Source organism: Peromyscus leucopus, chromosome 1 (genome assembly GCF_004664715.2).
Source record: "Peromyscus leucopus breed LL Stock chromosome 1, UCI_PerLeu_2.1, whole genome shotgun sequence".
NCBI lineage: Eukaryota > Metazoa > Chordata > Mammalia > Rodentia > Cricetidae > Peromyscus > Peromyscus leucopus.
In genome coordinates, this window is record NC_051063.1 from 171730834 (window position 1) to 171757592 (window position 26759).

At 56.4% G+C, this 26759-nt stretch overlaps 1 protein-coding gene across 2 annotated transcripts; it reads right to left on the minus strand.

Moving 5' to 3' along the window:
- Positions 1 to 924: 924 nt before the first annotated feature.
- Smg9 (SMG9 nonsense mediated mRNA decay factor) lies at positions 925 to 20797 on the minus strand. Of its 2 annotated transcripts, none has more exons than XM_028893842.2 (14): positions 20536 to 20797; positions 17006 to 17161; positions 15228 to 15302; positions 14879 to 15143; positions 14699 to 14796; positions 13127 to 13239; positions 7796 to 7907; positions 6291 to 6386; positions 5985 to 6070; positions 3635 to 3741; positions 3024 to 3131; positions 2737 to 2865; positions 2483 to 2627; positions 925 to 1352 (listed from the first exon to the last, which is right to left on the minus strand). In XM_028893842.2, the coding sequence occupies exons 2-14, from the start codon at positions 17153 to 17155 to the stop codon at positions 1274 to 1276; spliced, it is 1563 nt and encodes a 520-aa protein (XP_028749675.1). In that variant the 5' UTR covers positions 17156 to 17161; positions 20536 to 20797; the 3' UTR covers positions 925 to 1273. The 2 variants fall into 2 exon arrangements, with proteins under 2 accessions (XP_028749675.1, XP_037057461.1); XM_037201566.1 differs by lacking the exon at positions 20536 to 20797 and adding an exon at positions 20347 to 20421 and having other exon boundaries at positions 931 to 1352.
- Between the last annotated feature and the right edge of the window lie 5962 nt (positions 20798 to 26759).

Sequence of the window (26759 nt, forward strand, 5' to 3'; positions counted from 1 at the left end):
TCAACAGTCTTCCTGCTACTGGTGTGGGTTCCATGGCGGGTTAAGGAAGGCAAGGCAGAGCTAAGAGACTACCAGCAGAGGTGATTCTATGACAAGTCAGATCAAAGAAAAGGTGGGGTGTCTTCACTGTGAAGCTGATGTCACAATAAAGGAGAGGTGAAAGGTTCTGCCCTCACAGGTCCGGTTGATGGCATCCAATGGGGGTGGCATCACATGACTCCCCAGTGCATTTGTAAAACAGTCATTAGAAGGTCTTTGCTCAAAACAAACAAATCTACATGGGGCCCAACCCCAGGGCAGTCTGGGACCAAGTGCCACAGTGCGCCTTGGGTCTTGGACCCCCAAACCGTGAGCTCTGCTGTCTGTGAGCAGAGGATCTGAAGGCCAGGTGGGACCCCAGCTCTCACCAAGAGTCAGTGGGTCCATAGGGCGAGAGAAGGGCTGGGGAAGGGCAAACACAGCATGTGACGGGACAAAGGCCATATCATTCCTTTATTGACTGATTGATTGATTGACTTTTCGAGATGAGGTTTCTCTGTGTAACAGCCCTGGCTATCCTGGACTTGCTCAGTACACCAGGCTGGTCTCTCAAACTCACAGAGATCCACCCCCCACCCCACCCCCGCCCCCCAGTGCTGTGTTGCGATTAAAGGTGTGTCCAACCATGCCTGGCGCTCTCGCTCTCACGCTCTCTCTGAGACAGGGTCCCATGTAGCCAGGCTGCTCTCAAACTGCTCACACAGCTGGGGCTGGCCTTGAACTCTTGATCCTCCTGTTTCCATCTCCTGATGGGATTTAGGCCAAGCCACCACATTTGGCAACTGCACCTTTTCAGCCTACGCCAGACACTGTGTTGCCCTAGTGACAAGATCAGCTCCCTGTTCCTGGAGTGGGCGATGGTCAGGGAAGAACAAAGCCGGAGCAGGCCCCTTTGACCACGTTTATTTGAACCCTCACATCTGCCCCACAAGGAGCTCTCCAGCCCCATTCCATCCCCAGGGGAAGCTTCCTGGGGACCCTTCTGACTCCACCTGCCTGTCTCAATGGGGATCTGGGAAGGGCTGCTCATCCCAGGCTGGGGTGGGATCTCTTGGTCACCCCGAGCAGCCCAGCCCCCCATTTGAGGGAGGGGCTGGCTTCAGACACCTCACATCTCTGGGCGGGAAGCCGCGCTCGCTCCCTCTGCCAGGCCCGTCTCTCCTCCCCTGCGGGGGAGGGCTCCATGCCCTTACTGTCCACAGGACAGGGTTCCCTGCACGCTCCCTGCTCAGCCTCAGGCCAGCAGGCGGCTGTACTCTGCCAGGGCTGAGGACTTCTTCACCCCGTCCCAGATCCGGGCAGCATAGTGGAACCTGTGGGTGGAAGGCTGAAGTCAGGGTTGGAAACTGAGGCCCAATGAGTTCCCGCACACAAAGGAGCTTCCCTGCAGCGATGGTGCCGACCTGGAGCACCCTGCTTCCACGCCTCTCCTGGGGAGCTGAGAGGCTGGCCTTGGTGAGGAAAGGAAGGCCACTCTCCTGCGGTGCTGTGATGGACAAACCCTTCAACAGCGGCCGCACAGCCCAGGGTCCCCCCCCCCCAGGCCCTGGCGTTCCCCAGTGGCAGGAACCTGAGCTCTGCCCTCAGTGCTCTCTGTGAGGGCCTGCGCTCTCAGCTCTTCCGTGGCCACAGCAGCTGTCAGAGAGGCTGCACTGGCCCGGCCGACCCCTCTCCTACTCAACTCTCCCAGCCAGAGCAGGCCGGAGGAGAGCTCCTGAGAGCTCCACACAGGAGTCCCGTGCTGGAGGGCTGCCAGGAGGGCAGGGCAGAGTGCCTGAGGCAGAGGGGCAGAGGGAGGACCCGAGGGCCAGGCACAGCTCCTGTGCGGCTGGGCACTCATGACTTGAATAAATCTCCAACCTAACTAGGGTCACTGGTCCTTCTCCCTGCTTATAGTGGAATGATACCGTGAGTGTGAGACTGCTATGTGGCATTTCTTTGAGTCTAAGTTTCTCTTTGTGAGATAAGGTCTCACTTTGTAGACCAGGCTGGTATGGAACTCACTATGTAGCTTAAGCTGCCCTTGAACTCACAGTGATCCTCCTACCTCAGTCTCGTGTGCTGATTACAGGCATGGGCTTTCTTCCAGAGAAAACCCTGTGCCAAGCCTGAGGCCCATGGCTAGTCACATCAAACTGTACCTGCTGGCCCGGGGAAGTGCTACAGATTAGCAAGGCCTGGAGAGCCAGGGCTTACCGAGGTTCCCTGCCAGAGCGTCCTCCAGGCTGCACTAAGTGGGATCCTCAAATGTACCCCAAACAACGCTTTTTTTTTTTGGTTTTTTGAGACAGGGTTTCTCTGTGTAGTTTTGGAGCCTGTCCTGGATCTCACTCTGTAGCCCAGGCTGGCCTCGAACTCACAGAGATCAGCCTGCCTCTGCAGACTCCTGAGTGCTGGGATTAAAGGCGTGCGCCACCACCGCCCGGCCCCAAACAACTCTTACCAGTTCTTCTCGGTGAGGATTGTGTGCGACAGCTGAGGCCGAGCCATGGACATCACCTGGCTGCGGAGCTTGCTAACCAAGGACTGGAAGCTGGGGTGGCCTCGGTACCCAGGCAGCAGGGAGAAGAGGGGGCTGGAACCAGGCCCTGGAACATGGGGTGGGCGCTTCAGAGCTCTGGCCCAGACTAGCTCTTCCTGAACCTCTCCAATGCTGAAATGTGGTCTCCCCATGGCCCGGATGTCCCCAAGGTGTACCTGCTCGAGGTGGGTTCTCGCTCTCCGCTTCACTGTCCATGAAGGGCACCAGGAACAAGTTGACCTCGGAGTCCAGAAAGTCGGGCGGCAGCCCCGGGAAGATGTTGCACTGCAACATGGACAGCATCCCTGGGGAACGGACACTTCAGCCCACAGCCGGGGCTGTGCTCTGGGGGGGGGGGGGGGGGGGGCGGCAGGGAGGCTCATCTGCCGGTCTGTGCCTGGGATGATGGCACAAGGACCTAGGAGGCCACTGGCCAGCCGAGGAGGAACCTGGGGCTGCTCACCCTTGTAGCGCAGGTGGGAGTGTGCCATGAGCTGGTCAATCATCAGGTGCATCTGCCGTAACTTGCGGGGACAGAAGTCCTCCCTGCGGGCCTTGTTCTGCAGGAAGACTGGGTGGGGGGGTGCGGCCGTGAGTGAGTGAGGCAGACGACGCTTGGCCTCGACCTGAGTTCCTTCCCTACCAGTTCAGGTCATCCAGTATTGTGAGCAGGGGGGTGCTGGGGACCTGATTCCCACCATCAAGGATCCCTGACCTTGACAGACAGACAGACAAGGACAGCTGTGTGGTCAGGAACGTGATAGGAACCTCAAATGACAGTGAGACCTGAGGTTAGAAAGACCAGGGCCGAGTGTGTGCACATGTGTGTCTAGGAACACAATCCTTGAAGAAGAGCCCCAGGGAGGACAGAACAGGCAGAGAAGGGGCAGGCACAGGCCCCCACTTCCACCCAGAGCTCACTTCCCTCCCCCTGGGAGGTCAAGGACACAGGAACAGCAGGCCACTCCTCTCCCATGTTGACTTGGACGGTGGCGACCCGAGAGGGAGCCCCAGCCAATCCTCTGACTCCCCCAAGTCCTCCTGCCTACCCACCCCTCTGGCCCCGGCTCTCACCAAGGTGCGGGTAGTACTCCGTGCCCTCATCCGAGCCTGCGGAGCTGCTGGACTCGTGGCTGGGGGATGGCGTCGATGGCTTCACCATCTCTGCCGTTTGCAGGAACCTGCAGGTTTGGGGTAAGGGGCTGATTACCATGTATGTGCACCCCCTTCCCACGTCCTGGGGAGGATGCCCATGAGATTTTGATGAGAGTTACAGCCACGTTCCTCATGCAACTCCAGAGTTATGACACCAGCTCATGGGCACCTGGGTCGAGTGTGCAGTGTCTTTGAGTTTTCTCTATTATATATATAGTTGAGTTTTATCGGCATGTGTCTGTAGTCCCTGCCACTTGGGGCTTGAGGCCAGCATGGGTTACACAGAAACAGACCCCCCCACCCCGCTCAAAAACAAACAAAAAACCCACAACCCAACAAACCAAGAATAAACCAACCAACACCCCCAAACACTTTCTGAACCAGTTTTAGGTTCACAGAAAGTGGGGTGCCCACGCTCCTCCGTGCACAGACTCCTCATCAGTAACAGCCCAGCAGACCAGAGCAGGGCTGCCGCTGTGCACTCTGTGGTCAGTCAGGAGACAGGCACTGGGCAAGCCGTGCCCAGCACAGCGGTGCGGGAAGTCCCTGTGCTGTCCTGTCCCAGGCTTTCCCTCCTCCGGGCTGTCTCACGGCTGGACCCACACTCTGCAGCCCCCCCCCCCGCCCCCAGCTTCTCAACAACAAGGCTCCTCCCTTCCTTTCACAGCCTGACAGCTCGTTCGTCTCTAGTGCTGAACAACACCCCACCGTCTGGATGGACCCCCTTCTTCATCCATCCATTCACCTACTCAGAGGCATGCTGGCTGCTTCGGAGTGGCCACCGTCAACAGAGGTGCTATAAATACCTGTGCACAGGTCCTTATGTGGATGCATTTTCACTCTGTGCTGTTTTTCCAACACATTTTCCAAGTGTGCAACAGTAAATAAAACAAACCTGTTGTCTAATGGGGAAAGGAGACCTGTGAAGTACATGGGCGTTCTCCTACATGTTTACCCATAGTTCCAAGGGCCACCCGCAGACCACAGCCCCACAAGCCACTGGTCCTGCATCCTTCACGCCTGTGCACCCGGAGCCTGGCACAGGGCCCCTTCGTAAATCCTGAGGCTCCATCATTACGTCACTCATACGTGGCCACAGCCTCCTGCTTCCTGGCGAGACTTCTCTACTGTCGGGAGACCCACCACTAGCCCCAGCCCGCGGCTGTGCCACCGTTAGGGTACAGTACTATGTCAGTATTCGGGTGCTGCGCCAGAGGCTCAGTCCCTTGACTTAGACTGCACAGCACGAGGAACTGGGCAGGTGCACACTCCACACAGCTGCGAGCCGAACTCTGCAGACACCTCATTTGGAGGACCCCAGTCTTCCCTGCTCCGCCTGGGCCCCAAGTCGCTCAGGCAGGACTCTCTTCCCCACAGCCCACTGCCTTTTCCTGCTGCCCAAGTGACCGGACAGGCAGTGCGCACGCACACCTGCTAGAAAACAAAACTCCAAGGCCTGAACAAGCTGGCCCTGTGCACTCTGCGCCCGCCGGTGTGCCTGGTCAGACTCCGTGTACTGCAGGAACCCGTACCGCGACACATCAGACCTGTGGAGTCCCCCCAGAGTGGCAGGCGCCATGGTGGGGGTTTGGGAAGGGGAGGGGAGCCCTGAGGCTGGCCTCACACCAGAACATCACAGAAGATCTGCAGGCCAAATGCTTCCAGCCAGGGACAAGGGGCATGACGAGGAGCACCTTGGCACTGAGCAGCAGGCGGGATGGCCAGTCGGATGGCCAGGGTGTCTTCCTGATGGTGTGGGGCCCTATCAGGCAGCATGAAAATGGTTGTGCCCACTACCCTGAGTGAGGTGAGGTCTGCGGAGGGGTACGTGCTTTGCAGGGCCTGCCTAGCCTTTGCCCGCTGGCTTGTTGACCACCGACTTCCCTCACAGGAGGGTGGGAGGTTCAGGAGACCCTCATCTGAGTGTCTGGCCACTTCTAAGTTGTTGGCAGCTCTGCCCTAACCGCACCTCTATGGGGAGAGGGCACAAGCATGCAGGCAAGCAGGACTAGAGGGCTCCATCTTCACAGTGGTGGGCAGGCCGTCACCCCTCCCCTGCAGACCTTCCAGGCGCCTTTAAGGCCACCCACGCTCCTGCTAGACCCACTGCCCTGGAGGCAGCCGGACAACCGACTGCTCCCCAGTGAACCTGGTGGGGGTTTGTCCTGGGCCTTAGGAGAGGAGACAGGCACTGCCTAGACTCCACGGTGAGAAGTCAGCGGGGACCCTGGCCCGAGGCCGCGTCCTCCGTGGCTGTTCTGCAACTCACCTGTACAGACTGAGGTCGGTGAACCAGTCCTGCACCACGATCACCACGTGGCAGACCGTGAAGAGGAAGGCAGCGATCTGCAGCGACTGTGGGGAGCAGGAGGGGCAGGGGGCGGGCTTCAGGACATTTGGCCACTCTCCGTGTGCAACACATGCCAACCCTAACCGTGGCCGGGGAGGGGGCAGCACCCCAGCTTACACAGAGGGACACCAGGTTGGGGGCAAGGGGTGGGAAGTGGCCGCCTGAGGCCAGAGCTGCCCCCTCCCCCGGCCCAGCCCCCAGCCCAGGCCTGGCAGGCTCACCTACCTGCATTTCCACATAGGTGTGAGGGAGGTTGTATTCTGGAGGCAATTTGCGGTCATTATTGATGAGGTGGTCCAAGATTGATGGGCTCAGGATGGGCTGCAAGAAGTGAACCAGGAGGGTGAGGGCAGTTTCTGGGGGGCGCGTTCTGAAGTGAGGCCAGCAGCAGTAAGGCAGGCCGAGTCTAACTGGTGCAGCGCTGGTCATCAGGGGGGGCTAACCACAAGTCCCGAAGCAGGCCCAGCTCCCCAGGCCTTGCTGAGCAGCCAAGCCTTGCTGTTCCCATGCGCCTGGTGCTCCCACATTTCCCAGAGCTTAAGTGAGCCCTGTCCCTAAAGACCCCTCTTTGTTGTCGGCTGTTTCACATGCTTCCAAATGTTGCTGAAAGAATTACTGAGGTCAAAAAATGATTAGTGTGAACTTGGTGCGGATTTACAAATCACACCAGCGCACGGAAAAGAACCGGTGGTTAGCACACGGAAGTTTTCTTAAAGTCACAGTCGACCGAACACCTCATGAGATCCCTCTACCACTCAGCAGCGGGGGACTGTTCTGGAAGGCGCTCTCAGCCCGGTCTTGTTTTGCTGAACTTTCTTCTCTCCCTCTAGCTCCCGACTGGCCGGAAGACAGGCCTACTTATATTCAGGTCCCTGCAGACCCTGCACGAGGCCTGGCACCCAGGGCTCTGGGTTTTCCACCATGTCATCAATGCCTGGAGAACAGAACCTCCCCAAGAGGGAATACCAACCCTGGGCCAGGCCCAGTGCCCAAAGGGGACTGGACACACACAGCAGTGGTTCCCACCACAGTGTAAGTGACGTGGACAGCAGTGGCACCAGAGGCTGGAAACTGGGAGTCTTTGGAAGGGAGGCACTGGCTGGGCAAACAGGTGAAAGCATAGAGACTGCTCTAGAGAGCCCAACGCTAAGAGCCGAGAGCATCCTGCTCAGGTCCCTGATGGTCCAGTGTAAAACTTTACTGTCTAACCCCGGGGAACCCCCAAGCAGACAGGCAGTGTGACCGCCCTTTTCTGAATCTGGGGGCAGAAATGGAAAAGGACCTGCAGAGGGCGAGGATAAGGAAGACAGCCAGGCCTAGGACACAGGGCCTGGTGCTAGGTTGAGGCACCTGGAGGAGGAGGAGCTGAGGACCACTGACCGGATGTCCACGCAGGTCAATCCCACGGACAGTGACAAGCCTGAGCAAGACCCTGGCCCCAGGTGTTGGTCAAGCACTGCCTGGACCACTCCACAGGCCCCTCTGAGCCCCCAGGAGGCCGCGGAGGGCCTGCACCCCGACTGACAGGTGAGGGCAGCCTTGGGGGCAGAGTTCAACTTCAAATCACACTGATGATAAGGCTGAAGTTCAGGATCTAACGGACACAGACCCAGACCAGACCCGAAGGCACCGGGCTCAGAGCTCCTCCAGGCCACAGTGCAGAGGTCAGTGGGAGGGGCCACACTCTGATAGGAGGATGCTAAGGGCAGGGAGAGGGGCTGGGCTGGCACCTGCGTGTCTAGGAAGACAATCCGCTCCTGGGTGATGAAGAAGTCGATGCCGCTGGTCTGGTTGCCTCCTCGTTCCTTCATCTCGGCACTCTGCGCCCGGAAGACATACGCCCTGGGAGGAGGAGGAGGAGGAACACATGGGTGCGTGAGCTGTCCGGCTCTGCGCCTCTCAGGCCAGACAACAACCTGAGAAGTGGACACTGGAGCTGATCTGCTCTGCCAGCCCCCCAGGCCTTCCATCTCTTCCATCTGTGGCCGTGGCTGGGGTGACGACGGGATTCTCACTCCGACCTACAGGTACATTTGGTGCAGCTAAGGGAGTCGGCAGACTTGAGTGTTTACAGGCAGAGGCTGCAGGTCTCAGCTCTGTCTTCCAGGGCCTTAAGCCTTCTTCCTCAGTTTCCTTGTCTGGCAAACGGCGGTGACAAGGGCAGGGAGTCACAGTGTACATCTTTAATGCCAGCACCGGAAGGCCAAGGCAAGCAGGCTTCTGAGAGTTCTAGGCTAGCCAGGCTATACAGCGAGACTGTCACAAGAAACTGTAAAAACAGCCAGGCACTGTGGACTATATTGCTAATCCCAGCACTCATGAGGCAAGGGCAGGTGGATCTCTATGAGGCCAGCCTGGTCTACACAGTGAGTTCCAGGCCAGTCAGGCTACACAGTGAAGACCCTGTCTCATGTTTTTTTTTTTTTAAAGAAGGGAACAATACTACTACCCAGCCAAGTATGTCCAACTTTTGGTATTTGTGGCACAAATATTGCCATCTACAAAGTTCACACTCAGGAACTGTGCAATTAGGCTGGAGAGACGGCTCAGTGGTTAGGCGTGTGCACTGTTCTTCTAGAGGACCTGGGTTTGATTCCCAGCACCCACGTGAGAGGGCTCACAGGACAGAGCATCAGACGAGACGAAGCCACTGGCTCCCAAGACCTCCATCTAGCTCCCTAATCAAGGGTGCTCTGAACCATGGGGTACAGAGGAAGATGATGGGATGGGGCGGTGATCTGCCCTGAGGAGAGAAAGGACTGTGTTCCGGGGGCAAGTGAAGGGGGGCAGGCAGGACATGAGGAGGGGAGAGGAGGGAGGGGTGCAGGGGGAGGGAGGCGTGCATGGGGGAGGGAGGGAGGGATGCAGGGGGGAGGGAGGGAGGGATACAGAGGGGAGGGAGGGAGGGATGCAGAGGGGAGGGAGGGAGGGATACAGAGGGGAGGGAGGGAGGGATGCAGAGGGGAGGGAGGGAGGGATGCAGAGGGGAGGGAGGGAGGGATGCAGAGAGGCCAGGGCTGCATCAGACTGATGGGGCGGCACAAAGAGCAAGACAGGGTGAGAGGCAAGGGCAGGCCAGGTTGAGGCGGGAGCATCAGCATGGACAGACACGCAGACCAGCCTTCCGGAGGCACAGGCAGGGGCTGGGGTCGGGAGGAGCCCACTATGCCCTGCAGCAGGAGTGGTGGGCAGAGCATCACGGGCCTCCAGTGGCCTCTCAGACCTCATCTCCTATAAGCCTCTGCCCACCGTTTCTCTGTAGTGGGGCTGAGACCCACGGGACCTCGCTTGGCAAGCTGTTCCCGAGCTCCTGACCCCCTTGCTGTTCGCTCTGCCCCGTGCTTAAGGCTGTGTCTACATTCCCTCCCACCAGGAGACACTCTGCAGAGCCTGTTCTTCCTTCAGTGCTGGATTTAAAAACTGATCTGGCCTGTTGTCATAACTGGTTTTGCTGTCCTTGAACAAGGTGAGAATGACCTTGAACTTACTATGGAGCTGAGGATAACCTCAAATGCCTGATCCTCCTGCCTCCACCTCCTGAAAACTGGGACCACAGGCATGCACCACATGCCTGGCTGTCATCGTCCTCCAACATGCCAAACGGCTCTAACATGCCAGATGGATTCTCTTTACACACTCGCCAGAAAACGAGCCCACATGGCAGGCGCTGGCGGTCGTGCGTGTCGTGGAACCCAGCACCAAGGACGGGGCTGGCAACGCAAGCAGCATTTGCCACGTCTGCTGAACTGAGCGGAGGCACAGGCTGGCTGGGTAGGTCTTGGCATCTGCCAGGGGAGATAATGGCTGGGAGCAGGGGCTGGGCACGAAGGAGGGAGATGGGTTGTAAATGAGGTGAATTCTCTAGGAGCTGACGAAGAGACCTGCCACGGGGCAACACAGGTCTAAAATGCAAACTGAGCGATCGTGGTTTTCTCAGTTCAGGAGTTCGGACAGAGCACAGGCGCCTGTGCCTGCTGCTGAGAGGGGACATGCAGAGGCCACCCAAGACGTGAAGCGGCATGGCACAGGACAGCTGTAGTTGCAAGTGAGCAGAGAGGCCGGGGGAATGCAGAGGCCGAGGGGCCTTTTAGCTCCAGGCTCAGGCAACAGTGATCCCTAAACTCCTTTTCCGAGTTTCCACCAGGTCAAGACCTGGTGAGAACTATGGGCCCTTTCCCTGGAAGAAAAACCTGACATTGAGGCAGCGGGATTGTAGGATAGAGGCCAGCCTGGGCTACATAGAGAACCTGCCTATGGAAAGAAACCAAACACAACCCCATCCCTAAACAAAACCCAACAAGAGCAACAACAAAAGCTTGCTGCAGATGTGAGACTCAGCACGCACTGTGAGCGCTCTCCGCTCCTAAATAAACCATCTGTGCGCTAAGGTACACTCTGTGCCAAAGCCCAGCCCTGCTTCTGGGGACAACCTGGCTCTCTGTTCCTTACGTGTCTGGTGCTGGGACTCTCACTGTGCTGGACAGTCTTATGTCAACTTGACACAAAATGCAGTCATCTGAGAGGAGGGAGCCTCAACCAGAAAACACCTCCATAAGATCGGGCTGTAGGCAAGTCTGTAGGACTTTTCTTAATTAGTGGTTCATGGATGAGGGCCCAGGCCATGATGACCCTGGGGTGGTGGTCCTTGGTTCCATAAGAAAGCAGGCTGAGGAAGCCATGAGGAGCAAGCCAGTAAGCAGCACCCCTCCGTGGACTCTGCATCAGCTCCTGCCTCCAGGTTCCTGCCCTGCTTGAGTTCCTGTCCCATTGATCGCTAACTGAGAAAATGCCTTACAGCTGGATCTCATGGAGGCATTTCCTCAACTGAGGCTCCTTCCTCTGATGACCCTAACGTGTGCCAAGCTGACAGACAAAACCAGCCAGTAAACGTGGGAAAACCCCTGAGAACAGCAGCCGTGGCCGAGCAGAGCCAGCCAGAAGCCAGAGGCCAAGCTGTGTGTGCAGCAGAGTGGAGCTGGAGAAGGGACCCAGGAGGCCTTTGGAGAGGCCCAGACGACAGTGAGTGAATCACAGGCGTTGGACATGGAGTTCTTATACTGTTGGTTTTGCTTGGCTCTGATTTTGACTGGACCCTGGTTCTTCCCTCCTGAAGTAAGAAAGTATTTAACTTAGTGGTTTTTTGTTTTTCTAAATGGGAGCCCACAGTTGAGAGATTTTGATATTGTAAGAGATTTTTGATTTTTAAAGAGATGGATATTTGCCAGGCGGTGCTGGCGCACGCCTTTAATCCCAGCATTCGACACTCGGGAGGCAGAGGCAGGCGAATCTCTGTGAGTTCGAGGCCAGTCTGGTCTACAGAGAGAGTTCCAGGACAGCCAGGCCTAAACAGAAAGATCCTGTCTCCAAAAACCAAAAAGAAAGAAAAAAAAATCCTTCCCTAAGATCAGGCTTCATGCAAACCTGTAGGACAGTGGTTCTCAGCCTTCCTAATGCTGCGACCATTAATCCAGTTTCTCACGTTGTGTTGACCCCCAGCCATAAATTATTTTTGTTGCTGCTGCATAACTGTGATTTTGCTCCTGTTATGAATCTTAATGTAAATATCTGTGTTTTCCAATGGTCTTAGGCGACCTGTGGAAGGGTCGTTCAACACCCACCCCCTGAAACGGTCGTGAGCCACAGTTGAGAACCACTGCGGTAGCGCATTATCTTAATTAGTGATCAATGGGGGAGGGCCCAGACCACAGTGGGTAGTGCCACTCCTGGGCTGGTGGTCCTGGGTTCTATAAGAAAGCAGGCTGAGCAAGCCAGTAAGCAGCACCCTCCATGGCCTCTGCATCAGCTCCTGCTCCAGGTTTTGGCTCTGAGTTCCTGCCCTGACTTCCTTCAGTGATGGGCTAGGATGTGGAAGTGTCAGCCCAATAAGCCCTCTCCTCCCCAACTCGCTTTTGGTCAAGGTGTTTCATCTCAGCACCAGCGACCCTAACCAAGGCACTGCCCATCCCTACTCTGAGTGCTCTTTGGTCTTCTCAAGTTCCTCCAGTCCTTTCCCTACCTTCCCGCTCCTGCTCGGTCGTGTAGAGGGAGAGAGCACTGAGCTGGATCAACCTGAAGAAAGAGGCTGGTTAAGGCCCACAGTATGGTGTCCCAAGACACTGGCAGCCAGGTGTCTCCTGTTAAGAGGGCCCTTGGGGACAGGAGGGAGAACCTAGTGGCTATGCGTGTGTCCACGAGCACACGAGAGGGAGGAGGCAGGGCATATGTAACTTATCATATGTGGGTGGGCTTGGTTAACCTGTGACCCACATATGTGACAGGATCACCTGTCCCCCTTGTATCTGCAGAGCGTATTTCTAGGAGGGCCAGGCTTCTCTGCCCCAGTGTCAGGATGCAGTTCTTAAGGTCCCCTTCCCAAATCCCTCTTCTAACCCCACCATTTATCTTCATCTCACGTCCCCTCACTGGAGACCCATGTGCGGGTCAGGGACCCCTCACGTGTGACCCGTCCCTGTGCAGAGGGGCTTCATGACACAGGAGGACCAGCACAGGATCCCCTCTCTCCCTGTCCTGTCTCCCAGACCCCTGGGACCCTCAACTCTTGGGCTCTGGGCCAGCTTCATTCATCCTTCAACAATCCATTTGAGGGGCTGGAGAGATGGCTCAGCAGTTGAGAACACCGCTGCTCTTCCAGAGGACCCGGGTTCAATTCCCAGCACCCACACGGAGGCTCACAACTCTCTGTAACCACCATTCCAGGAGATCTGAAGCCTTTTCCTGGCCTCCGGTGGGCACCAAGCATGCAAGCAGTACCTGGACATATATGCAGGCACAATACTCAAATGCATACAATAAAACTGTTAAAAATCTACCTGAATAAGAGCTGACTTGCCTGAGGCCAACCAGTTGAGAACAGGCACGAAGCCTGAGGCAGCCGCCACCTTTCAAAAGCCTTAGTGACTGCCTCATTCCACAGCCAGCCCACACTCATCCTCACCGTGAAGATGAAGCCACTTTGAAGCCTTTCATTACAATCCCCAATCCCTCCTCCCCAAGGGCGGCCACCTTCCCCCGGCTCCTCCAACCCTGCCCAGTGCCCTCACCTCTGGTCTTCCTCTGGAGTGTTTGCCGATAACAGTGACATGACCATGGACTTTCCTGTCCCCTGCAGGCCTAGGACACCGACCACCAGCACGTCAGTCTGATCCAGCAGGTACTGGGGGACAATGGGGAACATGAGCCGCAGAGCCTGGCAGGGGCAGTCAGGCCCCTTCATGGGCTGACCCCCCACCCCTACCCGGTCAGATCTGAGAACCCCCACAGTCCCTCCCCTTCATCTGGGCAAAGGGCCTCTGTTCTGTGCTGTGCAGGGTTATGTGTAAGACTCCGGAACCACAGAACAATCTGAGAAAGCTGAGGGAGAAAAGAGCCTACTGTGGTTGAGAATACACCATATGTAGGGCCCCATCAACCTACTGGGAGGCTAAGCAGTGTTGGGCCTGGTAGCACTAGACAGAATAAAACAGGAGTGGGGGGCTGAGAACCAGCGGGGAAAGGCCAGTGTACTTCAGGGGAGGGGAGGCAGGGAGACAGGACCACCTAAGTCAGGTCCCTTGCTCCAGGCAGTCTCCACAGATAGAGAGTGTGCCTAGATCAGAGCAAGGGGCTGTCTGTAAACACCTGAGACCTGTGCCTCCAGGCCTCCAGCTTTGCTGATCTTTACCACCAGGGGGCGAAAGAACCTCTCCCAAAGGCCAACTGTTCTGCTGGCAATTCCCCAGAATCACCAGAGGGACTTAGAGAAACATACTCTGTTAATGAGCCTCTGCACCTTAAAGCCAAACTACCCAGGACTGGGTGTTCGCTGTGGTAGCCGATCACATGTGGCTCTTTTAATTCATTAAAATGAAACAAAATTGACAATTTTGTCTTCAGCCCTGGGGTCACAATGTCAGCCCTGTGGACGAGGAGGCTGCCATACCTCGTGCGTAGTTCAAAAGGAAGGGCCCCGGTGAAGCAAGCAGGTGGGCCAGGTTAAAACACAGCCTGGCATGCTGCTCTAACAGGCTCAGGCTACAGGGGCGGGAAGGGGCGGCCCTTCGATAGGCCACTGAACAGTGGAAAGCACTAGGGCAGAGGCCCAGGCGTGTGGGCCCAGCAACACGAGGCCCTAGCTAGAGCAGGGGCTGCTGAGAAGGAGCCTCTGGCTAGCACCGTGAAGACAGCATGGGGCTGGACCTAGGAGGAGGAGTGTGGGAGCAGGATCAGGCCCTGCCTCTGCTGGGCAATGGCACAGGGGCTCTGGTATTAGGGTGGCAGGGATGTCAAGGGACATCAGAGCACGTTAGGGTTTCAACCTGCCCTGGTGTCACAGGCCTGCCATCGAGCTATGAGAAAGTTCAAGAGCAGCCTGGCAACTCAGTGAGGCCCTGCTTCCAAACGGAAAAAGTTAGAAACAGGCCGGGGCTGCAGCTCAGGACAGAGAACTCGCTTAGCCTGCAGGGCCCAGTCCAATTCCCACTGCCCCTCCCCAAACATCAGCAAACCAAGTCTTTCAACTAAAGCCCCCCAAGCGGATGAAATTCAGGCCTGACTGATGGGAACGCCTCGCGGGTCCCCCCAGGGCTGTTCTGGAGGGTATGAACAGAGCGTGGGAGCTAGGGAGGGAGCTGTACCTCAATGGCACTGTCACACCAGTTCATCTGGTCGTCCACCAGCTTGATGCTGTGCTTCATGCGCTCCGGGGGCAGGAGCTTGGCCTGGCCCACCACAGCTGGATGGGAAGAGGAGACAGGACGGTGAGGGTCTGGGTGGGCCAGGAGCTAGTCCCGGCCCGGTCTTTGGGGTCCACTTACGGTCCATGGCCGTTGGGGCAGCAGTGCCCATGCCCCGGTTCTGAATCTGGTACACAGGCTGTGTGGGTCTCTGCCCCTCCTTCTCTCCTTTGGGCGGCGCAGGGGCTGTGGGGGGCGGCGGGGCAGTACCCTCAGGGGTGGCAGCCCCCGTTCCAGCCACAGGCCCCTTCCCCTCCTCACGTGGCTTCATGAGCACAATGGGTTTCTCCAGCGGGGCTGGGGCTGGCGGTGCAGCAGGGGCTGCGGCTGGTGGCGGCTGCTTTGACTGTGGAAGTGACAGGGTTGCAGGCCACTGGGAAGAGCCCCCTCACCCCCTTCCCACCCCCCTCCTGAGGGCCTTGATGCTCACCCGCTCAGCCGGGGGCTTTGAGAGAATGATAGGGGTTTTCTGCATGACGTTGGTGCTGGGGTCTTCGCTGCCGTCCTGAGGAGAGGGAATGCAGCTCTACTCCAGACAGCCTCCATGAGCCCCCACCCCACCCAGGTGCTGGCACTACTCCCCTCTGACGGGGAGCCAGCTCGAACCTGGACACACGGCTCCAGAGACATCCTCACCACTCCCACCAGCTTCCTCTGCTGGACAGCCCCATGGCAAGGAGCGAGGGCCTGAGCTTTGCAGCTGGGCTGGGTGGGGAGTAAGAGCCACCCCCGCTCCCCCTTGGTCAACTGCGGGAGAGGGGCAGGAGCGCCACACTCACAGGACTAGTACAGGACAGAGGGAAAGAGCCTGTGTGTCACCCGCTCTGTGAGAGCCACTGGGACCCTTAGTACCCCGACTGCCAAGCCCTTGGCCCCGCCCCCGTTCTCACAGGCGAACAGACGCCTTCCTATGCCCCACCCTCTTCTGCCTCCGACCACCCCTAGTCCAGGGGGCAAGGTCCTAACTTCAGGCCTGTTCCTGCCAGTGGACCCTCACTGGGCCTGTTTCTCCTTAGGCCCACGCACTGCGCTGGCTCACAGGCTCACTGAACCCCAAGATGACCCAGAGTGCTTTGGCAGGACAGCTCCGAGAGAACACCTCCAGCATGGGGGTGTGTGTGGGGGTGACTGACAGCTGTGCTCACGAGGCAGGGGTGAGGGTGGGGTGACAGACAGCTGCGCTCACGAGGCAGGGGTGAGGTGGGGTGACTGACAGCTGCGCTCACGAGGCAGGGGTGTCTGAGGAGGATGGGTGGGCAGGAGGCTCAGAACACGCCCATCGGGAGAAGAAGAACACAGGAGCAGGACAGCAGGAAGGGCTGGGGTCAGATGGGTAGGGTGGGACGTACAAAGGCTCAGGGAGCGGCCCCACCTGAGGCAAGGGTAAGATCTGCAGCAAGGACTACTGCTGACACACTGTGGGGAAACCTGGACGTCCCCACGGACTGCATGACGCAGAGTCCACGGGGTCTCGGGGCGCTGTGGGTTCGCGAAGCCGCCCAGAGACAGTGCACTCTGCAAAGCAGGGGCACACAAGCTGCCAGGTGCTGCTGGCGGCATGCGACTCTAAACAGGGCTGGTGCCAGCTCTGGTTCAATCCTCCAGTGCAGCTCCTCTCTGTGGAAGCCGTCATGCCTGTGGGGCCTGAGCCCACCTCCTCTCGGTTCCCCTTCCTGCCGCAGCCCCGCCGGCCCACCACACAGGCTACCTCAAGACCTGTGCACATGCCGTTCTGTCTGCAATGCTCTGCATCTGGAAAGGCCTGTCCCTTCACCTCCCTCAGCCCCCAACTCAGTCATCTCTTAGTGCTGGAGACATGGCTCAGTGGTTAAGAGCACTTGCTGCTCTTCCAAAGGACCCGAGTTCAGTTCCCAGTACCCATATCAGGTGACTCACAATTCCAGCTCCTGAGGAGTCCGATGTCTCCAAGGGTACCTGCATTCGTGTGAACACCCCCCTTCCACATAACTAAAAGTAATAAAATAAACCTTAAAAATCAAAAACAAAAACTAAAATCACAGAGTCACCTCTTCCCAGGTCTTCTTTGGGCATGTCATCAAAGCAGTCCCTTTATTATCCTCCCTCCTTGCTCCGAGGGCAGCTGTGGACACGGATATGTCCACTGCCCTGGTACTGAGCCTGGCTCGTGGCAGCGGTCCAACCAAACCAGTCACTGGATCCCTGCACGCCATCTTTGGGCTCACTCACCCGTCTCTCTCTTTCCCAGGGTGCAATGTAGTCTCTCTCCCGACCTCCAGGCCCAGAGAGGTTCTGGGGGCCGCTGGAGCCTGGCTCCTTCCACCTCCGCCTCCGCTCTATCCCATAGAGCCCAGGCTGGCTGTGTCCAGACTCTGACATGGTCACCTGGAGGGAACAGGAGAGGTTAGCACAGGAGTCCTCCCTCTCCATGGGGGACATCTGACTGCAGGAAGGCTCTTCTTTATAAAAGGAAGCTCTGGGACCTGCGAGACGGCTCAGTGGGTAAAGGTGCTTGCCACCAAGACTGATGACCCGAGTTCAATCCCTAGCACCCACATGGTGGGAGAGAACTGACTGATTCCACACACAAAGTTACCAATGCTTCTGACCTCCACAGACACCTGCACTTACCACACCCACCCACCACTCTTAAAAATATCCTAACAAAAACCAACAAAACCCAAACCCACAAACCAACCAGAGGCTGGAGGGATGGCTCAGCAGCGCATACCGCTCTTGCAGAAGACCCGAGACCTATTCCCAGTACCCACATCAGACCGCTCACAATCACCTCAAACTCCAGCTCCGGGGCTCACCGCCCTCTTCTGTCTTCCTTGGCTACTACAGGCATGTGCACATAACCGCACACATATATGCACACAGAACAACCCAAGGGAGCTCTGTGGCTGAGGCAGCAGCTGGCCCCAGTGGCCTGTATCTGTCCTGACTTCTGTTTGGTGAGGTTAGCACATAGCGAAACAGAACGTAATTCTCCTTAGCTTTTTTTTTTTTAATTAGGTGTGGCAAATGGTGTGGTAACAGAAGTGTGGTTTGGGAGTGTTCAGAAGCTTCCTTTTACAGAAACAGGTACATGCCTTTTGCCTCTTCCTACTCTTGACTAAAGAAATGTGAGTGTGGAGGCTGGAGCCCAGGCAGCTTAACGGCACACATGGAAAAACAAGGCACAGGTGTCGGCAATCCCACAGAAACCTTAGGTTGTCTACCCTGAAGGCAGTGAGAAACAAATCTATCGGCAACTACGGAAATGTTCCAATACAAACACCACTTACAGGAGCAGAGGCACATGAAAACGGGACGCTCCCCTTCTCAGGAGGCAGCGTCAATCAGTGACGGAATCCCAGTTGAAGGGCTCCTGATCACCCGTGTGTGTGGACGGTGACGGGGGTGGGGGCTGGCTCCGCAGGTCCCACTACGTTCCCGGGTACTACCCTCTGCTCCCGCTGGTCAGCCCGCCCCACTCTGAACGTCACAGGCCTCCTCAGCGTCTAATCCCGAGATGTTCTGGAACGTAAGGCCATGCCACCGTTCTTCACCACTAGTGTTGTCTGTTCCCAAGCCTCTGGGGAAAGCTCCTTGGGGTCTTTACAATGGACTCTGTGGCCCGAGACCACGGAACAGCCTGCTCCAGCTCAAGGTCAGGCTGGGACACTGGGGTCTGCAGACTAAATCTGCACTGCCTTCCCTCTTCCCAGACACAAGAGCTCACTGGAACCTGCCCACCCAGTTTAGAGCGGCTATGGCTGCTTTCTACAAACGGGAGTAGTGGAGGCGGGGTCAGTGCGGCCCTAGAACCCGCAAACACAGCATCTGGCCCTCACACTGTGTGCCTCCAAACCCTCCCCATCACCGCCCCAGGCCTCAGTGACATCCACAGCTTGCTGTGAAACACTCTAGAGCCGAGGGGCCACTCTGCCAGCCATGCAGGGGCTTGTCCAGCCCCTCTTAGGACCTAGTGACCTCTCCCTGGCCACAAACTGGACTGACGGAGGAGGGGAAGGGCCTGATAACAGATGCTTACGAGCATGACTCAGGGCTTAAATGACTGTTTACAGTCTCGGGACCTCTCCCCACAACCTGGGACTCCTTCCTCCCCTGCAATTAACTGTCTGTCCCCCTATTATCCTGAAGACCTCCCCAGTGCTTGAGTGTCTGGCTCCCTGGCCCCACAGGGACCTGTCCTCACACTAAAGTGGCTGCTTATGTGACTACCCCCATTTCAGGCAAGTAAGCATCCATTTGCGCAGTGTTCTGGAGTCAGTATTTGAGTCTACTTAAGAGCTCTTGTGGGGAGCAATCCAGAACCCGAGGCCGTCTACCTGCGACCTGGGACTTGTAGTGCTGTTTCCGGAGTTCTCTGGGAGCGCTCTCCACAAACGAAGCTCGTGTGATTGTCTATTTACAGGGCTTCTACAGTGACCTCGCAGAAATGTAGTCTGCACATTCTTGGGGTGGGGCTTCCTGAGTTCCTTCTGCACACACATGTGTGTGTACACGTGGAGGCCAGGCGTTGATCTCAGATGTAGTTTCTTAGGGAGCCACCCACTTTCTTTCAAACTGTGTATGTGCACGTGCGTGCATGCGTGCGTGCGTGCGTGTGTGGGCGCACACCCGCACCACAAACCCCCGCACAGCGCCATTATCACACAGGTGGAGGTCAGGTGACAACTTCTGAGTGGCCATTTTCTCTTTCCACCACGTAGGTCCCAGAGGTGGAAATCAGTTCCTTGGCCCTGGTGGCACCTTCACCCGAGGAACCTGCTTACCAGCCCCCCCTTTGTTTTCAAGATGGGACATCTCATGGAAACCGGAGCTTTTCAACTGAGCTATACTGGCTGGCCAAGACCTCGGCATAGCCGCCCGTTTCTGCCTCCACAGCACTGGGATTACACATGCAGGCCACCCCACCCCACCATTTCATGTGGCTGCTGGGGCTCAAACTCACGTCCTCACACTTGCAAACGATTGCTTCAGAGACTGAGCCACGCCCCACCCCTCGGCCACCCGCAGCTCTCCAGCATCTCTTCTGGAGAACCTTCCAGAACACACAAGTTGCTTTGCAAATTTTCTCCTGGAGATCGCCCAATTCCTAACTGTTCTCATGCCTTTTCTCTTGAGGCGTGACACATCCCGGAACTTAACAGTCTACAGTTTTCCTCGTCCTCTCCTCTCCCTCTCAAACAGGGACCTGTTCTGTGTAGCTCAGGCTAGCCTCACACTCACGGCAATTCTCCTGCCTTTGGCTCCACGCTGCTGGGATTACAGCGTGGAGCCACCATGCCCAGCCGTCCTTACCCCATTTTTCCCAAGTGCTCCCTGGTACTTAAAATTATTTTTATTTGCAACCTTATAGGGGGGCCTCCTTCCCATACGCAGCCATAAAGAACCCCCAAACCCAATTTCCGCGCGTACATTCCTTGGCAGCCCTAGGATGTAAGAGTATGTCGGGCTTCTAGGGGAGTATTTCCAGGAATTTCCTCCTGACGTTCCGAGGAGGGCCGTACCACAGGGACACTTTACAGGAGTTACCGTGCCTATCAATTTATTTGTACCTCCGGCTGACGGGGTCACTACCCCGAGACCTTCAGGCTCCTACTCACACTGGCCCGCTGCCCAGCACCTTTCAACGGCACGGCGCGGGGCGGGGCGTGCTCGGGGCGGGGCTTGAGCACGCCCGGCCCCCTCAAGCCCCGCCCCGCCGGCGCGCATGCTTCTCGCAGGCTCCCGGGGGGACCCCTTACCTAAGGCGGCTGCTGATTGGCTCCCGGGGCGCGGCGCGCGCTCTGAGTGACAGAAGTGCAGCGTGGGCGGGCAAGGGCCTCCCCAGCCACCTGCCGAGCGAATGGCGCCGGAAGGCCACGAGCGTGAGAGAGAGGCCGAGAAAGCGGGTGCCAGCTATTCCGGAACAGGCCTCGGCGTCCCGGAAGCGCCCAGAGGAGGAGGAGGAAGAAGAAGAGGCGGACCGGGCGCAGTCGGACAAGTCAGGCCCCGCGCGGCTGGCTCTGCGCATGCGCCGCGGGCTGGGCGCGCGCGCGAAGCAAACGTGCGCGCTAGGCTGAGCATGCGTGAATGGAGGTTCCTGGTTTCAGCGCGCATGCGGATTACGGAGGGGGCGGGAGCTCGTTGCGTCTGACAGGGCGCGTGCGCGTCGTCCCTCTGGGCGGGGTTTGGCTAGGCGGGCAGCTGCGGAGATTTCGAGTTCGAATCCCGGGTTTTCAGTAGTGTTGGCAGGACGCGGGGTAGGCTGCGGCGGAAGGGAGGAAGTCCAGTGTTCTGAGCTAAGCCAGTGCTACGAATACAAGATTGGCTCAGAGCTGCTGCGAAGCGCGATCCTGAAGGACTTTTAGGCAGGGCCCAGCTCAGCAAAGGCAGCGAGAACACCTAATGCGGCGACCCTTTAATACAGTTCCTCAGACGGGTCTGTGGTGGCGCACGCCTTTCATCCCAGCACTCGGGAGGCAGAGGCGGGTGGATCTCTGTGAGTTCGAGGCCAGCCTGGGCTACAGAGTGAGTTCCAGGACAGCTGGGGCTACACAGAGAAACCCTGTCCTGAATCCCACCTCCCCACAAAAATGCAGTTCCTCGTGGTGTGGTGACCACCAGCCGTAAGAATATTTCCTTACTAGTTGTGATTTTGCTATTATGAGTTGTCATGTCAATATCTGTGTTTCCCGGTGGTCTTAGGCGACCCCCTGTGAGAGAGTCGTTCAAGGCCTTCCTTCCCCAAGGGTTCACTCCCTGCAGGTTGAGAAACGGCTGACCTAGAGGAAGGTTTAGACTTGGATCTGTGGTCAGAGATGGGCAGCCGGGTCTGTTCATCAAGTCTCGAGGATACGGGGCCGGTGGAGGACAGAACTATCATATAGATTTCAGGGGGCTGCAAGGAGCAGGGGTCAACATTCGAAAGGCTCCGGGGGCAGCCAGAAGCAGCAAGGAGGCCAGGGCAGCGGGCACAGTCCCAGCGACTCAGCCAGCCATCAGGAAGGAGTCTGTGGTTGCCCGTTGAAGAGACAGGTGAATGGCGGAGTTCCGCATCCACTATTTCTTTTCCTCCTCAAAGGTCTCAGTGTTGTTAGCCTGCTGTCCCTGTCTCCTTAGCACGTCCTGCCCGCTTATGCCCTCACAACCAGCTCGCTCTCTTGTTTCGTTTTGAGACAGGGTCTCACGGTGTAACCCTGGCTGGCCTAGAACTCATGGAGACCCACCTGCCTCTGCCTCTGGAGTGCTGCCCCCCCCCAGCTCTCCTGTTTGCTCTCTCTCTCTCCTTTGTACTAAGGAGAGAGGGCCCTGCTATATGGCATGTGCTCTACATTTCAAGACACACTCACACCACACACACACACACACACACACACACACACGCTTGTCCCCAGTATGGCTGATCTCCATGATCACCTTCACTCATACAGCATCCCCCACCCCACCCCCCAGCTCTTCTCTTCTCCATTCCCCTATGGGCAGCTGCCAGGACTCAAGTTTGCCTTCCCTTTGAGTTTTCTCTCAGGTTTCAATACAATTGCCGGGCCCCCCCCCCCCCCGCCCCCTGGAGCGTTGAGATACAGGCGTGCCCCACGACCCCTGGTTTATGTGGCGCTGGGGACTGAACCTAGATCTTCATGCCTGCTAGACAAGCACCCTGCCGCCTGGGCCACATCCCCAGCCTCTGGAGGATTTTTGTATTAAAGCTTGGAGACAGAACGCACGAGTTTTTCAGAACGCACGAGTTTTTCGTGTTGGCTGAGGGTGACCTGCAGGGCAGTGATTGGTTGGAGGGCTGTTTATAAAGAGTGCTCAATGCTTCTGGATTCACTGGAGTTGGAAGCGGGGTGCCATGGCCTCTAGGGGGTCAGGATGAAGTTTGAATTAAAGGTTCGTCTATTCTGTAACATTTATTATGTGTGCGTGGTGTGCGCACACAGCACAGTCATGCTTGTGGGGAGGTCAGAGGGTGATTTGCAGGAGTCGGTACTCTCCTTCCATCCCATGGGTCCCACAGATGAACCAAGGACTCTTACCCAGCAGGCCATCTTACGCCACAAAGTGGGCACTGTGTACCAGGCTTTGCTTCCCTCTGACAGTCCCCGCCCTTGTTTAAAAGGTACGGGAAAATGAAAGAGACATGGAGGCCCAGTGGTTAGGGAACATCAGAGCCTGGCTTCCAAGCAGAGGTTGGTTCACCCAGGGAGAGCCTGACACTTCCCTGTGGTAGTTGGCATCACAGTCAGCCACCCCAGAGAGCCGTCAGGTCAGCAGCGCAGGCTGTTACAGTTTTCTGCTGATGTGAACACACGCATTCTGAGTGTTCCCTCTAGACATGTATTCCTGTGTGGACTTGGCCACATGTATATGACAGTATTATCTTCTTAATTAAAATCGTTTTGTGTGTATGGGTGTTTTGCCTGTGTGTGTGTAAGTGCACCATGTGTGTGCCTGGTTCCTGCGGAGGTCAGGAGAGGGCATTGGATCCACCGGGACTGGGGTTACAGCATTCATGGTGGGGTGGACACCAACAGATCCCGGGTGCTGCCAGCTGAGCTCCGGTTTCGGTGAGAGACCCTGTCTCTCGGCAGTGAGATAGAGAACAACAGAAGACATTCGAGGACCTCCTGTGGCCTCCACGGGTGTGTGCACAGGTGTGTGGAGCCATGTTCACGTGCATGCACACCCCTTACACACACAGGCCCATTGTATGTCTGGCATTGTGACTACAGTTATGAACAGTAAACCCTACATTTGAATTTGCTAAGAAAACGGGCTTATGTATTCTCACCAAACAATAACATAAGTTATGAGGTCAGGCAAATGTTAATTAGTTAACAGCCCTCCGCTCTCTAGACCCAGGGCCAGGCCTTGCTGCTGAAGAAGGAAATATTTAGGAGATAAGACAGAGGAGGGAGTCAAGTTTATTCAGGGTCTTGCAATTGAGCTCAGGCCCTTCTTTCTTACAGCCTTACTGACTTTAGACCTCTAACTCCTTACCTAACCACTTCTAGGAATATTTAGATTTTTAACATTCTTTACCAAACACATTTTAGACTACAGTTGAGCACATAAGATCCCTTTTCTTAGATATTACCCGAACTTAGCCTTTAGTCAATTCATTAGTCACTTCCTCTTAAGTGGTGGTAATCAACAACTATTGCCCCTCATTGTGATTCTTATCACCCCTCCATTTGATCCTGATAGCAGACAATCACTGCCTGAGGAAGTTCAGGCTGGGTGTCCTGGGTGGAGGGGAAGATTGTGATTTTTTTTTGGGGGGGGGGGATACATAACTGTAAAGCAAGGGACAAAGGAGGATAAAAAGTGAATGGACTAAGAGCTGGGTGTGCTGAGATTCATTTTTCCCGAAAATAGTCCTCGCCGTCAGTAGTTCTCTCTCCTGAGCCCCTGGGATGTATAATATTGAGGCCGGTCCCTCTAATATTATACAAGAGTGTGGGGTCTGGCGACATAGTCCAGTGGCAGAGGTTCTTGCTGCTAGGGCCTGATGACCTGAGTTCGATCCTGGGGACCCACGTGGTAGAAAGAGAGAGGAAGAAGTTCCAGAAGTTGTCCTCTGCCTTCCATGTGTGTGCATGCCACACACTTGTGCACATGCACGTGCATCAACACACATTAAATAGATAGACAAATGTGATAAAATTCATTGCCCGGTCACACACATTCAATTTTTATTTATTTTACAAAAAAAAATATAACTCAAAAAGACAGGGGGATCAAGAGTTTTAAAAGTCAGAGAGTGGCAGAGCCCCAGAAAGCTACTGTAGGGGTGATGCCTGAACAGAGGCATTAAAGGGTAAGGAAATGAGCTGTCAGGAAGGTTCAGAAGCACCCTAAGAGGTGGGAGCGGGCCGGGACCGGAAGAAACAAACTCGATTCCTCCCCCTCCCCCCATCTCTCCACTGCATGACAGCAGGTGTGGAGGAGGGGGTTCCCAGCATGCAAAGCAGCAGAGCTGAGTGTCCTCTAGCTAAGGTTCACACAAGGTCGCCTGCTGGCAGCGGCACCCCGCAGATGAGGTTCTGTCCCCCACGCACCAGTCACAAGCCTCAGGTGTCCCATTCCCACAGAGGTCAGGGAACGGAATGCCAGGTGCTAGTTCCTCACGAAGGATGGAGTGTGGCGTTGAGCCATGCAGGACAGCAGGGTCTCCAGGGGCATGGCCAGTTACCCTGAAGTTCTCAGAAAGCTTGTCTTTCTGAGACAGATCCTCCCTATGTAACCCAGACCGGCTTCACACTCAGGCCAGTCCCCCTGCCTCAGCCTCCTGAGTGCAGGGATTTCAGGTGTGCACCATCTGCCTTTAAATTTATTTTCATTGCATTTACTTATTTATTGTATATGTGTGGCAGTCAGAGGACAACATTCTGGTTCTCCTCTTCCAACATGTGGGTCCCTGGGGATTGAACTCGGGCCCTCAGGCTTGGCAGCAAGGGCCTTTACCTGCTGAGCCATCTTGCCAGCCTCTCCCTTTGGGGTTTTCATGGGGTTGCATTACACAGGCATACTTGATGACATCACTGGCCGTTGCTGATCAAGGCGGCCTTCAGCGTCTGGCCTGTCCCTGAGAGTTGGGGATTGGACTAGCCATGGAGGTGGCCAGAGGGTCCAACAGAGCGGCAAGGGGAAAGGGGGACAGGAGTACTTAGGAATGGAGGTACAGGCTTTCTTTTTCTAAATTTCTCCCTACATTTGTTTACTTATAATGTGGGCATGGGGTAGGGAGATGTGGGGGGGTAGGGGTGTGATGTGCGCACCATGGTACACATGTGGAGGTCAGAGGACAGCACCAGGAATCATTTTCTTCCTTCCACCCTGTGAGTTCCAGGGACAGAACTCAGGTCATCGTCCGCGGTGGCAGGCGCCTGCTGAGATGTCATTCACACCCAGAGATACCATCTTCCTAAGTCATGGTATGGATTTATAACTTCCAGGTGCACCCAGACATGATTGGAGGGCTATGTGCAAGGCCTAGCATGTCCTGGTGTATTTTTATTATTATTAATAATAAAATATTTTCCTAGTGAACCACCACTCTTCACAGTGGTTGCCTGGAGGGTAAAGGTGAGGGACACTTGTGAGTCAGGACTTGGGGGGGGGGTTGCGGGAGGAGGGGGGCGTTTCAGAATGCACTGCGCTTTCTACCACGAGATGAGCAGGGAGGCACGCACAGGATTGCTGAAAACGCTCTCTGGGTGCTTGGAGGAGAAAGGCCTGCGGCGCCGGCAAGTGGGGGCAGGGCCTGCGGAAGCTGAGGACCCGCCTAGGCGCGACGCCCCAGGTGCTGATTGACAGGCACGAAGAGAACTGGAGGGTATTTGGAAAGTGGAGCAGAGGGTTGAGCCAGGGCGAGAGGAAGTATGACTCAGGGGTGACAGACAGTTATCTCAGGGATCCATCAGACAACATGATGATTCCAGATGATAACCACAGGCAGAATGCGTGCAGTTTGCTGAAAGAAACTTAGAGGTTTTCATGGCAGGAACGTAGGTGTCAAGGCAGTGCATGTGTTAATTAGCATACTTGTATGCAACATGCTGGAAACACCACGGAGGTTAAAAAGTTTTTTGAGGGGCTGGAGAGATGGCTTAAGATCCAGCTGCTCTTTAGAGGAGCTGGTTCAGTTCCCAACACCCATATCAGATAGCTCAGAACCCCCATAACTCCAGCTCTTAAACTCCAGATCTGATGTCCTCTGGCCTCCACAGCAGCTCCATGCATGTGGTGCACATTAACTCAGGCTAGCGCGCGCGCGCGCACACACACACACACACACACACACACACACACACACACACACACACACGCATAAAGATAAAGAAATAAATCTTTTCTTTAAAGAAAGTTCTTTTGATGCAGGGCAGTCTTTGGAGACAGGCTCCTAACCCCAGCTGGCCCCTCACTCACTATGTAGCCCAGGCTGGCCTGGAACTTGTGGCCACCCGCTGAGTGCTGGGATGAC